Source organism: Phaethon lepturus, unplaced genomic scaffold, assembly GCF_000687285.1.
Source record: "Phaethon lepturus isolate BGI_N335 unplaced genomic scaffold, ASM68728v1 scaffold10971, whole genome shotgun sequence".
Lineage (NCBI taxonomy): Eukaryota > Metazoa > Chordata > Aves > Phaethontiformes > Phaethontidae > Phaethon > Phaethon lepturus.
In genome coordinates, this window is record NW_010515572.1 from 1 (window position 1) to 16,618 (window position 16,618).

Consider the following 16,618-nt stretch of genomic DNA (forward strand, 5'->3'; position numbering starts at 1 on the left):
GCGGGTCTCGTCCCAGCATCGAAAGGAAAAGCCTTTAAAAATTAGCCTTGCCCCCAGCTGAGCTGCTCGCTTCTCCTGAAGCTTGGGAAGGAAGGGGACTACCGAGGGGCCGTCCTTGCGTTTCATGTTTCGTCAGCCCGACAGCATTTTGGCTTTGATTCCGTCTTGCTCCGACCTGTTCCTGGACAGTGACGGGGAGGAGAAGAAGCTCCGTCCCACCATGTCTCGCTACAGCCTCCATAATCTCCTGGACTGGATGTATGGGGGCGTGGACCCCAGCTTTGCTGGTAATGGAGGGCCAGAGTGCGCGGCCTTTCTCTCTGGGCAGCAACGTTTTCTGGAAAGTTTGGTCTTCCTCAGTGTGGGCATCGTGGAGATCCTTCTGTCCCTGTGGAAGCTGAGGCAGCTGCATTTCAGGGAGCTGGAGGGTCATCTGCTGCAGCAGCCCCAGACTAAGCAGGAGAGCTTGGGCAAGAATGTGCTGCTGGTGGTGCTCTGTCTCATCTTTGGGCTGGAAGTGGGGTTCAAGTTCGCCACCAGGACTGTCATTTACCTACTGAATCCCTGTCATGTGGTCACTATGATGCAGGTAAGGCTTGTGTACAGTCACCAGGAAGTTTGCTCTAGTTTTGTACTTGCAAAGAGCAGTATTTTTCCCATAGTCGGTTTGTGAGCCAAAAGTGCATAGCAAAAGTATAAATGCCAAGAATTGGTATAAATATTTTAAAACTGACTTAGTTTTTAATCAGCTGAATTGAAATCTATGAAAAAAAAACCAAGTTAAATGAAAAGGTGAAATTGTAGCTATGATTAATGTCCAAATCTCTGGTTGAAAATGCAAAAAATTAAGGTTGTCTCACCACTTGCTTTTACCTAATCGTTGTTTCAAGAATAGAAAATACTGTTTTCCACTGACAGTAGGGGTAAAATTTGCACCAACCTTAATGAAAACAAGATTATTGCTAAAGCGGCTATGTAATTTACATGCAACTTCTTCAAACAAGTGGCTTTTTGGGGTGTGAATGTATTTTGTGAAGGTGTTGAAGAAATGAATTACTCTTTATTTTGTGCAGACAATGTTGGTTTACCTTTTAATTTTAGAAGCTGAACAGTAAGGAAACAAGTGTTACCTGTGTCTTGTACATGGGGTGAACAAACCAATTTGGCTTAATACCTGTGGATAAACTATGTACTTTAATGATTTGTGGCTGGTTGTTGATGCATGACAATGTGCCATCTGTGTAGCTTCCAAAATAATGGAAACATTTATGAGCAGTTACTGAACTGTGATATCTAAAGCTTAAAAGCTCTGTTTGTCAGTAGTCCTGTGTGTGCACTTAACTATCAGTTTCCCTGAGCTTGGTGAGGAGTGTGGGAGGTGTCAAAAATTATTAATATTTAATTTTGATAATATTGTACCCTCAACACTGGACAACGTACAAAATTTAAGCTTAAGAATTAATAGAAGAATGTCAAAAAGGCTTTCATAAAAGCTGCCATGATAACAACATCTGTCTAAGCTCAGTAATGGGTGAAAATCATTGCTGTTCTTCGTCTCCCTTTGCAGAAAGCAAAGTGATCTGGGCTCTATCAGATCAAGCCAGTTGTTATTTTCACTCCTGGAGAGCATTTCCAAACAGGAATGGAAACATCTTTTCTGGTTGTACCAGTGGTTTTAGGGAGATGTGTGTTATTTCAAGAGGGGAAAAACAAGCTCTTGCAGCAATACTCAAGACCTTTACAGCAATTAACTGACAGTTCTGGAGCTTAATTAGTAGGTTATGTAAATTCCTAAGCAGTGATGCGATGTTAGTTCAGTATTTTACACCATAGGACACTTGCTTCCCATGAAGTGGTAACAATTGCTGTGCAATCAGTCAGTCACTATTGGTAATGGAAGGGAAAGTAGAAGGTATGCAAGAGCTGTAGAAATAATTAAAATAAAATAATACAGCCGCATTCCATTTCTTGGCAACACTTAATGCTTACTGGAAGATTTTCCTATTAGTTCTCTGTGAAGAAGGTGAGGATATGTTACCATTATGATTTAAAAGTTCAGTTGTCTTGATATGGTTTTATAATACGATGTTACGGTAAGTATTCAGTAAAAACTACTGCTTATACATAAAGAGGGGAGCTTGTATTGCTTACCTCATTCATTAATGCTCTCCCCCAGGAAGACAGAGACTTAAGATCTGTAGTCAGGCATGGGTAGTTCTTAATCTCTTTCAGACAAATTGTGAAGCGCTTTTTTTTTTTTTTAAATCCTGTGCTAATTACTCATTAGAAATGGTGTTCCAGCATTTGTGAAATTGAGAAGGTGGGTATGTCAGCAAAATTCAGAAGTCATGCCTCTTCATCCTCAAACAGATGTATTAGAAATAGGCCTGGGCTTAACGTAGAGAATGAAAATATCTGCAAAACCAACAGATTTCAGCAGCGAAAACAGGTTATATACAAAGATAGTCAATGACCTCCATCCATAGAAAAGTAACACATAGTAGTTGGAATCTTGCTAGCAAGATTCTGGCCTGAATTTCCTGAGGGCAACAGGTTGGCAAGATCAAATATATGAAAATAGAATATCCTTCACTTCTGTTCTTACAGTAGTTTGTACATAATCCTGCTGCTGCGCCTAAACATTAGGATGAACAAAGTAGGAGGTGGAGAGATGAAACATGCTACAACAATCAAGATGACTTTAGAAGAAAGCCAACAGGAGCTGTTGGTAAAGGTCTCTTCTCTTGTTCAATTCCTGTTTTCATTTTCTTCAGCTAAGACTGTTTCACCTAAGAGCAACAAAGGTTCTGGGCTCTGAGCCAAAAATATTTTCAACTGGAAATTATCCTTCAGATTTTCTCTGCATAAAAGGAAGAGTCGTGCTTTTAAAAAAGTAAGACTGAAATGAAGTCACAAAATAAAATAGGAATTACACCTGTGGTGCATTTGGGTGGACAAAACTGTGTAATGTAATGGGTACTGATGAGTCTACAGATGAGTCTGTTTTGATCAGGTATCTAATTTCTGCCTATCATGCCAACCTGTGTTCAAATCAAAACTTTTTGTAAGTGCAAAGAACTAGCTCAGATGTGTCGTCACATGGATGAAGTGTCGATCAAATGAACATATTTAAAACTGCCCAAACAGTTCTCATGATTAATCAGGTTCAGAGAATCTGCTGCCGTCCTGTCACCTAGCTGAATTATCTAGAAACAGTAGGACTCATTGCTAGCCCTAGTCTTGGTTTTGGCTTCTTGCATAGCTTTTGGAGCAAGAAGGGCAATACTGTTTCTTTACCAGTGATGTAAGTGCAGCATCATTGAGAGATAAATACTTGAATTTTTTTAACATTTATATTTATATTTTAAGCCAAAGGTGAATGGTGACTTCTGTGGTTTCTTTGCCAGCTATCTGATGGGGGTGTTTTTGTGCAGTACAATATTTAGTTAGTGTGTGGTGCAGGGGGCGGAGAAGACTATGGAGGAATTCATACTAAGCTCTTGCTTTACATAAAGAGTGGTCTTACTGAAAATTATTTGAATACCTCTATAAAAAAACAAAAACAAACCAAAACCCAAAAAACCAAACAAGAAAAAACTCTCTTTTTAGGACTGAGGATATGATTGGACCAATGATACTGCTGTAAACCTGGCATGAGAGGGTGTACTAAAAGGGAAACATTAAATCCGATAGGGTGTTGCATACCCATTCTCCTTTGCAGAGCAGGAAGAAATTCAGCATATGTTAGGGGACCAAGTGGTGTATTTTTCAAGACATTAATCCTTTCAAGTATTTTAGGACCCATAACTATGGTATTGAAATTGAAAGTATGAAGGAAATCTTTTAAGCTTCTGATTTAGCAGTGTAAGAGAGAGGATTTACCCAGTAGCCAATTACGGCACTATTGATTTCATTACAAGTTTTGTAAAGGAGACTTTTAGCAGCATCCAGAGCATGGTTGTTCAGAAGTGTATATGTAAGCGTTGTCTCCCTGTGTATGAGCATCAAAATACTTACAGCATTACTTTAGTGAAAGGAAAGGAAAATTTCATGCCTTGCAATGTCAAAACTGATTATATCAAACCCAATTTGTTTATCTGTTCTATATTCTTTAAAGTATACGTTTTAAACTTTTCAATCAAAACACTCGTGTTCACGTAGCAGTTCTCCATTTCAGTTTCAGTGAAGTAGCAGTTAGAATTTCTGTCAAAAACTCTGTGTTCTTCATGATTTGTTCCTGCACCCCCAGTTTGTAATTTCTGACACACATATTTTGCAAGCTGTAATTCACAATCAATGTAAATTAATGAAAATGCATAAACACAGGCATCTCTTGATGTCCTGTAAGACATCAAGCTGGAGTTAACAGGCAACTAGGATTGAATGTAGGCAAATATAAGCCAGGAACCAGAGATAAAATTAGAGAAAGAGCAAAAGAGAAATTTGGAAAACAAAATGTAAGGGGAAAACTATTATGCGAAGGCATCTAAATCGGAGTTTGTGGGTAACAGTGGTAGGGTGAAGTGATCTTGAAAGGTCCTGTCGAACCTTAATGATTACACGATGATTATTTTTTTTCTTTTTAAAGTTTGAATTTTAGGTTTGTGAGTTGGATCTTGAAGCTGATTGGTTTTAATTTGGTTTCTTGGAGCTTTGTTTCTGAACACTTTCTTTTCACAACTGCAATTTATCTTGTGATACTTCCTCTTAAAGCTGGTTGCTAGAGAGGAAATTCATCGCAGTGTGTGGTGAAGTTTGGAGGCTTTAACTGATACTGTAATTAATGTAATAATTATTTATTGAGCTGAGGAAAAGCTTTTATGTGATGATTTTAACACTGTATATAGTTTGTTTCGCCATTCTGCTTATTTTTAGTAAATGCCAGCATATAGTAGAGAAATTGAGAAATATTAGTATGAGGAAAGGCAAGGATTCTTATTCAGCAATAATAGTAATTTTTAATTTAGTATATTTGCTATTCCTTTTATATCTTAAGGTTGTGACTCTATTTTCTTTGTTTGAAGAGATTATAGTTCAGCCACTTCAACTTAAGACAAGATTGGGCCAGTACATGCTTTATCTTGAGCTGAAAGCGTGCATGCTTTAGTCAAGGTGGCGGGGATCATGGTAATATGTCATGCTGCCAGTGAATGTTCTAGTTAAGGAATTTGAGTTTAAAGCTCTAGGCTAAGCTTTTGTTTTGAAGTTGCTAGAATTTGGAAATACCTGCTGTGCTTGAGGATAGAATGCATACTTTGGTAATTCTCTCTTTTATTTTGTATATTCTTAGGAGAAAAGTATGTAAAAAGTGGGGAATTAACAAGAAGTAATCTTACTCTCTAAAACAGAGTAGGAGTTACATGACTGGAAATTCTTGGTAAAAAAACGTTAACTTTCTCTTACCCCAAATATTTACGCTGAGGGTCATTATCTAAAGGCCATTGAAGGCCATTAGGTGAATAATTAAGTAATCAGTATTGGTTTGTTTTGATGAGATCATCATAGATTTAAAGCAAATATCGATGCAAGTGTAACATGTAGTTTGAGCAACATGTTATGGAGACAGGCCTTTTTTCAGTTCTTTTTTCCTCTTCTCTCTCTCTCTTTTTTTTTTTTTTTTGAGAATGGGGCTATTAATAATTGTTTCAGTGTACTCTCCAGTGTTGTAATGTATCACTGTTGGCAGTAATATATTCTTAGGATTTTTTTTAACCTATTTAGCAATTTTGCACACCATTCTATGTAGATTGTTTGCTAGCAGCTTAAACTGATGCTTCAGGAAGAGCTGCCTGAGGCCTTTAGGAACTTCAGTGGGGTGGTGGGCTAAATCAAATAGCAGCAGGAAACATATTGGACACCTTATAAATTCCAGGGGTTGGGATGGCTTTAATCTAATGATTTCCATTCTAAAAACGCCTTCTTTGTTGTCTCCTTTGCACTGCTGTAAATGTTTACACTCCTAGTCACAGATGATGAGTTCTACTGCAGTGGTTGTACACCAGCCACATTCACTGTGGCAATGTTGTGATGTTTACCGAGAACAAGTTCTGTACCATGAATTTGAAACCTGCGAAGAGTGTAATGGGACTCATGTTTCTTGTGACACTTCCTCAGGGCTTTAGATAGATGTGGTAAGGGTTTAGATTTATTCAGATTGCTCAGTATCTAGTGCCAAGTGAATTTACTTGTTTATATTTTAATACTTTGGTAGTTAGTGAAATGCCAACTTAAATTATCAGGGAATATAATGTGCCTTAGCTTTTTATGGATTGTGTAACTATTTCTGTTTCTTGGCAAAAATTATCTGTAATAATAAAGCTATTAGATATTTATTATCCTGCTGTTTTTAAAGATTAGAAATTTCTGTTGTAAAATTCTACAAATTGAGGAATTGTGAACTATGACAAGAAAAAGGTATTGGTGACTTGAGGCAGAGTAGAGCAGGATTTTTCTAGGATGGTTTTGCTTCTGTAGGAAACATAGGAAACGTCATGCTTGGGGGGAAAAAGTAACAAAAGTGAATGCGTATGAATATGCACATGACAATCTCATTGTGAACTCATGTAAGCTTCCACACTGTCACTGACATGTAAATGCAAATTAATCTAAATTCAGTGCAAATTAAATTTTCTTAAGAAAATGGACTTTTGAATATTTATTTTTTTTAATTCAGCCTTTTTTGTTCTTTTAGCCCCAGATAGGTTTTTGATTGTCAGGTTTTGCTAAAGCATTAAGCTAGAAATGAGGAAGGAAGTAACCCACTACTAGTGAAGGGCTAGTGCAGAGAGTGATTAGAGAAAAGGGAAGAAAAATAACTTCAGTGACACTTTTTCTCTGAAATACTACTTCCTAAGATGTGATAACTAATGCTACTGCACACATAGAAAGACCTGAGTCTTATGTTAATAATTAATCCTAAAATATGGGAAGTCTGGAAATCTTTCACCTAAGACTGTAAAAGGGAAGAAGGTGAGTACAGGCTTGTCGAGTAACAAACTAAGCCCGTGGAAGGCAGACTAATCTAGAATGTCCCAATGGACATATATAATTTACAAGACATTAGATTGTAGAGGATGGGAATTGTTCAATTTGCTTCTTTCATCCCTGGGTAGAACTGGGAAACTGGGAGGCTGGAAAGAGGGACAGGCAGCTGCGTATGTTCCCAGAGTCTGGTTTATATAACACAGAAATCACTTCTACTGTAGTATTACTTAATGCTCTGCCAGCAATGTTGCTTTGAATCATAAGGATTCTTAATGCTAGATGAACAATTCCACAGGACACATGAATTAATCCTGGAACCTGTCTGACAGTGGCAGTAAGGCAGCTGTGATTTTTGTGCTAAAATATTACATACATTCAAATTGCTGCTATTTAGCAGTGAGAATGTAGCATCTTTGTTCTCTTTTCTGATTTGACAGTCTGAAGTTGTCAAACTATAGCTATGATTTTTTTTTTTTAAAAAAAGTTGCCTTTTAGAAGGTAAACAGATGGCTTTTAAGTGATGTGGCTGTTCTGTGCTGAATTGATAGTTTATACAAAAACAGTTGCCATCTAACATATACCTACATCCTGAATCAAAGCTGTATGACTGAGTTGTTAAACCATTACTTTCTGATAAAGGATAGGGTGATCATTTTGAACGTACTTAAAAAATTAGTTTTAGAGATAATTAACAGTCTTCTACATCTTTTAAATTACCCAGCTGCTTAAATGTTCCTTGCTTTATGTTTTACCATTGTGGGGGAGAATGGATGGTTTTCACCTGTGCAGTAAAGTACACTTAACCTTACCACTGTATCTTACCTTTTAAATGTACCTTTTAATCTTCTGCTCTGGAGGGTACTTTGATACACCTAAGAAAGGGTGAAAATTTTTATTTTAGTGCAGATAGATTGACCAAAGCCTGTCTCTCTTTTTTTTTTTTTCTTCTATTTTTTTTTAAACTCATTCCAGTTTTGGATTAATCCAGTTTCCATGAATTTTTCACATTGCTCTGAAAGTAGAAATGAAAGTCTGACTTCTTGGAAGTTTTCATTTTTAAATAGTATACTAAACCAGTCAATTTATGACCTGGTTAAGTGATCATGACTGGAATGTTTGAAAAGAAAGATACGTTTCCAATCTGCTGCAACGTGATACTAAATCAAACAGGCGGCTCAGGGACAGACAAGCTGCTGTTTTGAAAGGTAAATGAAATCTGTGCTGCATATGTAAGATGCAGTGGTTTTACTTAGAAACATAGAATCATAATAGTTTGGGTTGGAAGGGACCTTTCAAGGTCATCTAGTCCAACCCCCCTGCAATGAGCAGGGACATCTTCCGCTAGACCAGGTTGCTTAGAGCCCTGTCCAGCCTCACCTTGAATGTTTCCAGGGATGGGGCATCTACCACCTCTCTGGGCAACCTGTGCCAGTGTTGCACCACCCTCATCATAAAAAATTTCTTCTTTGTATCTAGTCTGAATCTACCCTCTTTCAATTGAAAACCATTACCTCTTGTCCTATTGCAACAGGCCCTGCTAAAAGTCTGTCCCCATCTTTCTTATAAGCCCTCTTTAAGTACTGGCAGGCTACAATAAGGTCTCCCTGGAGCCTTCTCTTTTCCAGGCTCAATAACCCCAACTCTCTCAGCCTTTCCTCATAGGAGAGGTGTTCCATCCCCCTGATCATTTTTGTGGCCTGCTCTGGCCCTGCTCCAGCAGGTCCCTGTCTTTCCTGTCCTGAGGGCTCCAGAGCTGGATGCAGCACTGCAAGTGGGGTCTCACCAGAGCAGAGTAGAGGGGAAGAATCCTCTCCCTCGACCTGCTGGCCATGCTGCTTTGGATGCAGCCCAGGATATGGTTGGCCTTCTGGGCTGTGAGTGCACATTGCCAGCTTGTGTCCAGCTTTTCATCTACTGGTACCCGCAAGTCCTTCTTGGCAGGGCTGCTCTCCACCCCTTCATCCCCCAGCCTGTGCTGATACCGGGGGTTGCCCTGACCCAGGTGCAGGATCCTGCATTTGGCCTTGTTGAACCTCATGCGGTTCATATGGGCCCATTCCTTGAGCTTGTCCAGGTCCGTCTGGGTGGCATCCCGTCCCTCAGGTGTGTCAACAGCACAACTCAGCTTGGTGTCGTCTGCAAACTCGCTGAAGGTGTACTCGATCCCGCTGTCTATTTCATTGATGAAGTTGTTACAGAGTACTGGTCCCAATACGGACCCCTGAGGAACACCACTCGTCACCTATGTCCATCTGGACATTCAGCCGTTGACAACTACCCTCTAGGTGTGACCATTCAACCAATTCCTCATCCACTGAACAGTCCACCCATCAAATCTTTATCTCTCCAGTTTAGAGAGAAGAATGTTGTGGGGGACCGTGTCAAAGGCTTGTAGCATGCTTAGCTCTCTTCTGCCAGAAACAACTCTACTCAGACATCTGTAAGTGTTCTCATTGATATTTTTAAGTGCTAGTTTGTGTGATGTTTAATCTGGAATGGTTAGAGTTGTGTGACTTTTTCTTTTCTTACCCTGCTATCTTTTGAATTGTTGTCTTTTGTCTTTTTAGTTTGCTTCTGATCAAACAAGATGGTCTTTGTGTTCTGCATATTTCTGTCTCAACAGGACTAAGACTGGTAGAAGAAAAGCCTTTCATGACAAGTCTTGACTGCACTCTCTGCTCCAGTATACTATCTGAAAAACAGCATCATTAAAAAACTTCTGAAGGGAGCTCTTAGGTGTACTATTTTGTACATGTCTGGAATGTTTTGGAATCAAAAAACGCTGGAGATCCAGCCAAGTCCTAGGACAAAAAAAAAAAAAAAAAATCAGTGAGCTCTCCCTATTTATAGACTGCTCATGGTGTGAGGCAATAACATTCAAGGAATAGAATGGTATCCTGGCTTAGGTGTTTGAAGAGGTATTTTACTTCAGTTCAGAGACAATATTGCTGTTATACCATTCAGTCACATCTTTTTTTGAACAAAAGGTGCATATTTTTAGAGAATAGCTCTTGAGATTTTTACTAGTCTTGATTTTTTTGAAATGTTGATTATTAAAATTAGGGATGGAATGTGGCATGCTTACATGTCAAATAAACTAGGAAACATTAGACAAATGAGAAAACTTGCAGCTGACAAATTATTTTATGGCAATGCTCTCAAAGTTTTTGGAACCTGTAACATAACATAAATATATATACATCCTTGCCAGTATCTGAGAATTTTCCTAGGCATAACTCTAGCATGTACCACAGCCTCTCATTTTAGGTATTTAATCAACTGTTTTTAGGATCTCTATTTTAGGCAAGTCATGGCTCATGATGACAGGCTGGCTAAAATGCTTGCAGGTGTTCTAGTATGGTAGATTTTAAGTACTATAGGTAGTAGCTCACTAATATATTTGTGACTGTATGTTGAAGTTTGAGTTTGTCAATATCTATGTTGGGGCTGTAATAAGGCAGATTTAGTAAAATCTGCTTACCTCATGACCTCTTTTCTTTTCTCCTCCAAAAAAAAAATTCATAACAAATGTACTGTAGAGGCATGGCTGGATTAAACAAACACAATTATACAACAACAAAAACCTTTTCCTTTCTTACCATTTTCAATCTAGTAACACAGTTAAATGGAAGAATAGGATACCAGCTGTGTTTGATGGTCTGTGGGTTTTTTTTCCCCCCACCTTTTTGTACTGATGTGCTTGCCCATTGCTGAAGTCTAGATGTGCAAACCTCAAAAAGAGGTTGTTTGAAAAAAAATCGTTCTGTATGAACTTAAAAAATCAAATAATGGAAACCTCTAATATCTCCAAATTAATGTGATAATTGCAACACCTGTAATGCTTGAAGCGCAAGAAAATGAAAATACTATTAGGAGTTAACACAGTGTATAGAGATTAGGAAACTAGATTGTATTAAAGGGAGGCCAGGGAGGCCAAATTAAAGTTAACATAGTTCTTCTTGGTTTCATGATGTTGCAGTCTTTTCTGGATTTTGGGGTGTTTGTTTCAGTATTGGATTTTCTGAAATTTGGGACCTATTCTTGTCATATTTTGGCACTCGGAAAACAGGTATGACCAATAAAAAATACTAACTTGCTGCAAAATACCAGCTTATTTTGGTTAATATTTAACCTATTTTCTATGCATGTGAGTTTGACTTTTGCCTACAGACACTTGCAATGTCAAGGTGTATAATTTCTTTTGGTAAATTCTGACTTCTAAAAATGAGTTCATGAAAAATGATCTGTTTTTTCCTGGATACCCAGTTCCTTTCTAACAGTAACATTTCCCTTGTTTGGCTATGCTTTCATTTAGTGATTAAAAAGGGAGTAAACTTAACAGGGATTTGTGGAGGGCCAATGTAATACTTTGTGATATCTCCCTATTACTATCTTGTTCATCCTGCCAGGAAACCTAAAGGTAGGGAATGCAGAGCCTGAAAGTATTGTTTTTTGATTAGTTGGCAAATGAAAAGTTGCAAGTACTGTTGAAGCCCTACAGAATGCCACCTCTCACACAATACCATGGGAATAGCACAAGACTGCCTTTTATCTCTCTTCGCTTTCTGTGGGCAGTGAAGGTTGATGTAGCAGGGCAAGAAACCTTCAGCTGACCTCCCTTAACAGTGGAGTGGATCCTAACAGACTTTGCTCTATTCACTTTTTAAAGGGAACAGTTTATCTAGAACCAAATGAAGAAATATTTTTCTCTAGGTCACATCTTCCTGGACAAAAAGATTAAGAATAACACTGTACAGATTTGTAGTCTTTCACATGATTCTGTTTGTGATCAAAGAAGTTTTCTGAATAAACTAATGCAATGTTACTTTCTTACTGTCAGCAGAATAGTCCTTTTACATACACGGTCTTTTACTACCTACACTGACACAAATGAGTAATACAATCAGATTTAAGGAAATAATGATCTCTAAAGTTTACTGAACTCAAAAAGTTTCTTGGGAACTCCATCAAATACTGAATGACAGGGTTACACATGTTTCTTTTAGAAAACTTTTGAAAGCATATTGCTACAGGTGGAAAAATGCCATCCTTTTCCTTCTGCTTTCCAGTCTGTAGATATCATTTGGAGCTTTGTCGTCTTCTTAGTGCATGGTTAGAAGAATGTGGAAGAGTCTGATTTGCAACCCAGTCCTGGGTTAGTTCAGAACAACTGTGAGTTCAGTCTCATTAAGATCTTGTCTCAGTAAAGGAGTAGCTGAGCAGTGCAATCCTGTACATTACAGTCTCCAAATGATAACAGCCCTGCTGATCCATCATGTGTTGTGGTGTGACCTTTGTATTTGGGCTTATGCAGAGGAGTGCTGGCCATGCAGTTCTTCATGCCAAAAATATTTCCCATGGGGATGGACAATGATATTTATGGTCTTGCAGAGCAATTACAAAGTAGATTGACAGCATTTCTGACTTCTGTTTTCATCTGAGTCCTCAAGGTTGAAGTGAACTTCAGTTTGCTGATTGACCAGGATTAGGAGTTTCTTTGCAGTTTATTGCCTGACTATATGCTCTTCTGGTCCTGTGCTGGTGAAAAAGACTCAGATATCCTGACTTACACTATTGTCCCCACTTAGGACTTGTTCTCTATTTATTTCCTCAAGGCTACTCATGATTTTGTACCTTCTTTTTTTCTCACTCTCATTAGCCTATAGTCCTTTACAGATTGAAGAGTCTTAATGTATTAAATCAATCCATGTGTGGAATATGTTCTATACTTTTTGATCATTCTTCTTGACCTCTGTAACCATTATCTAAATCTGCCTTTTTTTTGAGAGAGAGAGAAGTTAAACGGGAAGGGAATGATCAAAACAGTGCCCAGAATTCAGCCTATCAGTCAATGTATATTTTATAGCTTATTTTTCCCTCCCAAAATAGTTACTTTTGTACATTTGGGATTTCTGGTTAGTTCTTCTGTCACTTTTTTTAATTTGTAGCATGTGAAAATGTAACAGGTAACAGATCTGACAAAATAAGGAGGGACATTTAAGTTGTTTCTTAGTGTTTCTTCTAAATTGCAAGTTTAGTTATTCTGCCTTGAACAAGGAGAAGCCTACTTCAGTGTGCTTTAAAATAGATGCTCCTCTGTTTACACTAGAGCTCTGCAATGTGTCAGTGAAGTGGGGGCTAACATCTATGCTAGCCTGAGTGCATAAAACCTGAAGAGTTCCAGCAGGAAAAGAGGCTGGGAACTCTTTACAGCCATGCCGCTAATTTAATACGACATTGTTTGGTTTATAAAACATAGCTGTTTCCTCCTGCAAGGCAAAGGATTTTATTTCCAGTATGACAGTGAAACGTAATATGATTATGGGATAAGTATGTGAACACTTGTGGTAGAGCTTGTGAGCTTGTCTGCTGTGAACTAGGTATTTTAAGATTGCTAATTACTCTGAGCTGAATGATGACAGTCTTTATAATGTTTGAATCTACTTGGTAATACAGTTCTTTGAAAATCAGATACAAGGGTGTCTTGTAAAGCGTACTTTTTAAGAAGTTGAGGTTTATTTATCATGGAAAGTGTGTACATATTTTAGAGAGAAAGTGCTTGGTATTAAACTGTGAAAACTGAAACATTTGAAGATCTCTCCCATTATCCCAAATTTTTAACATAAACATTCTAGTTATGACTTCTCTGCTGCTATAAAAAATCGAAATCAGACTTATTGTCTGAAAGATCCCTCATAACAGAGGAACTTGCATGCTTAAAAATATTAAATATTTATTTTTCCCTCATCAGTTTCTTGCAGTAGATTTGACATTAAAAATAAGCAACTGTGAATCTTGTTCTCTTCTTTGCCTGTCTCCATGGTAAACAATCTAAAATAGTCTTTGTAACAATGCCATCCTTTTTTAATACTGGCTATTTTTCATCCTGAGTGGTGAGATTCAGATACTGCACAGCCATGTATTGCAGTTTTTGCTCTACCATGTGGTGGTTGGAGCACTCTGCAGTGTGTTAGAAAAAGAAATGACTGGTGTGATTTAAGATACATTTCTGGTTTGATTATTTTATGTGTATAGAGAAAAAGGTCAATCTGCTTTTTTTTTAAGATGGAGGAAATGAAAAAAAAAATCTATATTGGAAGAGTAGAGCTTCTTCCATGAAAGTATGAACTATGCTTCAAAAGTAATGTATATCTTCCGTCAGATTCCTGAATTTAAGGAAATCATAAAATAATCTTGAGTTTAAAACACTGGATGAACTAGTGAGAGTCTAAATATCATATCTCCTTTTGCTAACATACGACATGGAAGGTTTAAAAAGATTGACTAATGCATGCAAGTAGCATGTGAAAAAATAGTTATTAAGAGAGACCTGTAGAAGATATTTATGGTCCCCAAAGAAGGGAAAATATAGACCACAATTCAAGGAACTTCAGTTCAGTTAGTAGACAAAGTTTATTGTAAAAATATGCAATGATGGAAGAGTGAAGCATAGTAAGTGTTAGACACTTTTCCCAGAAGCTATATGGGTCTTATGTGCAAGGTAATGTATAGACCTCTCATAAGATTTTTCTGGCATATACTTTTTTTTTTCTTAGCATAAAAAAGCATACATTAGTGGATTGTCGTCACGCATCTATTATGTGCTCTTCCTCTTTAACCTGCCCTGATGCATTGAAATTATTTTTTAAATACAAAACTTAAGAGAAACTCTGATTGGATTTTAACAGTATTCACTGAGAAAATGTTTTAGGGTACATTCAGTTAAATTTAATTGCTGCCCCTTTCTTGCTGTGCCTTTATTAGAGTCTGTATGACTTAGGAAAAACAGTTTGTGTGTGTGTGTACATGTTCTAAACTGTTATTGAGACTTACTTGAATTAAACGTCTAAGTGGATCAGAGAAATGAATGGCTGTGTACCAAGAAAATGCACTGAAGTAAAAATATTTGGAATTTGTACGTTTATTTGTATGGTGACAACAGCAAGCCCTTTTTATACACAAGGGCTCAGTAGTATGATCTAGGCTTCAACATTCTACTGTTGCTGCAGCAAGTACATGATCTGGTAGTAATTAATTTAAACATACATCAGGGGCCTCTTCCCGGCCCTGCAACACCTCAAGGAAACATGTTTGGTGAATTGTCTAATCTGACTTGTCCACAAAGCAGACATGTTCTCCAGATGTTCTCACTTGAAGTGATTTAATGATAATTTGTGTTGTAGGTTGGTAGTGAAATAATCTATTATGAATTTATTTTAGCAACAGCAGTAAAAAATGTGATCCATTTTTTCTGAAATACTTTTTATCAGACAGTAGGCCGAAGTCTCTTCTTTGCAGTAGTGGACAATATAAAAAATAGGATTTTTATCACCGAACACTTCTGTAGTAATCTCTTTGTATCTAGAGTAAGACTTGCTGATACAAAGTATTTGAAGTTGTTGTGAGAGGTTTTGAACAGCAGTATCAAAAGATGATATTCCTCTAAATTTAGTTAGGGCATTGTTGCATATCAACAATACTTTATTACATAAAAATTTAAATCAGGTCCTATTTATGGTAGGATTATGGCCTGTAAAGAAAAACAAGCTTGCTGCTCTGATTGTATTCAGTTACTTATGGTCTTGTGAAACAGCTAGCTAATAATCGATGAAATTTTTATAGTACTCTAAAAATACTAAATGTGGCAATGGACATAGTTAAAGATGACTACTAAGCTTATGCATCAAGCAGATACTGTGGTGACCTTATTTTGGGAAGTATTAAGAGGCTTTTATAGGCAGCCATCTCACATGAGATCTTCAAGAGCTGGGTCGTGCACTGCTAAAGTGAAGGGAAGTATTGTCTTAAGTATTGTCATTGTGAATGCTTGGTCTTTAGCACAGCAATGACCTTATCATGATTGAGGGCTAGGGAAGCTGCTGTAGTAAAATACAGTAATCTGCTTTATGAGGGACTGTATATAATGACAGTATCAAATAGGCTAGACTTTGGCTCGTTTCTTAGGCACTGGCAGAAGCCAAACCCTAGATGCTGCTCATGCTGCTTAAATCCTTTTATGTGTAGGTAATGTGAGACCTTTTAATTTGTTTAGGATTTTTAGTCTTTTCTAGCTGTGCTCTAAAACAGTTGTTCTGGTTAGAAATGATATGTCACACACAGAACTGGGAAAGAAAGATAGATAAAATGGAATATGAAAGAGATTATATCATTAATTTAAATTTGTTTCTAACATTTCAGATTTTTCTTCTTGCCTGTCCTCCATGTCGGATTGCAATGATTCTCTTCAGGTAATGCCTCTTCCTTACTCTATTTCTGTCTACTTGCATAATGTATTTTAGAAGTTAATCACAGTTTAAGTCATAAAATATTAAGATATATAACCAGTTGGAAAGGCATATTGGTTGGTTTGAAAAATGACACCTTGAAAATGGTGAGGGCTTAAATTGTGGGTCTTGAGCCACATACTCCTGGTTCTTTTGTACTGGTGGTTTTGGCCTCACTCAGCAACATGAATTAGCTCAGTAACAGATGAGAATGCAGGCATCTTCCTACAGATTAATGTATGTAACTTAGGTCACGTGCCTTGTACCTTCTTATTATCCTCACTAAAAATTAGTACCTGGGCTTCATTGGGTCTAGTGGATGTAAGTTAAATAGCGAAAGCAAATTCCTG

General features: G+C 37.5%; 1 protein-coding gene across 1 annotated transcript in view; it reads left to right on the forward strand.

The window, feature by feature from the left end:
* Nucleotides 1-124: 124 nt before the first annotated feature.
* Nucleotides 125-16,618, forward strand: part of TMEM164 (transmembrane protein 164) — a 39,619-nt gene continuing 23,125 nt past the window's right edge. The window contains exons 1-2 of the mRNA XM_010295812.1: nt 125-589; nt 16,183-16,232. Coding sequence (XP_010294114.1) covers nt 125-589; nt 16,183-16,232 — 515 coding nt within the window. The remainder of the gene's footprint in view (nt 590-16,182; nt 16,233-16,618) is intronic.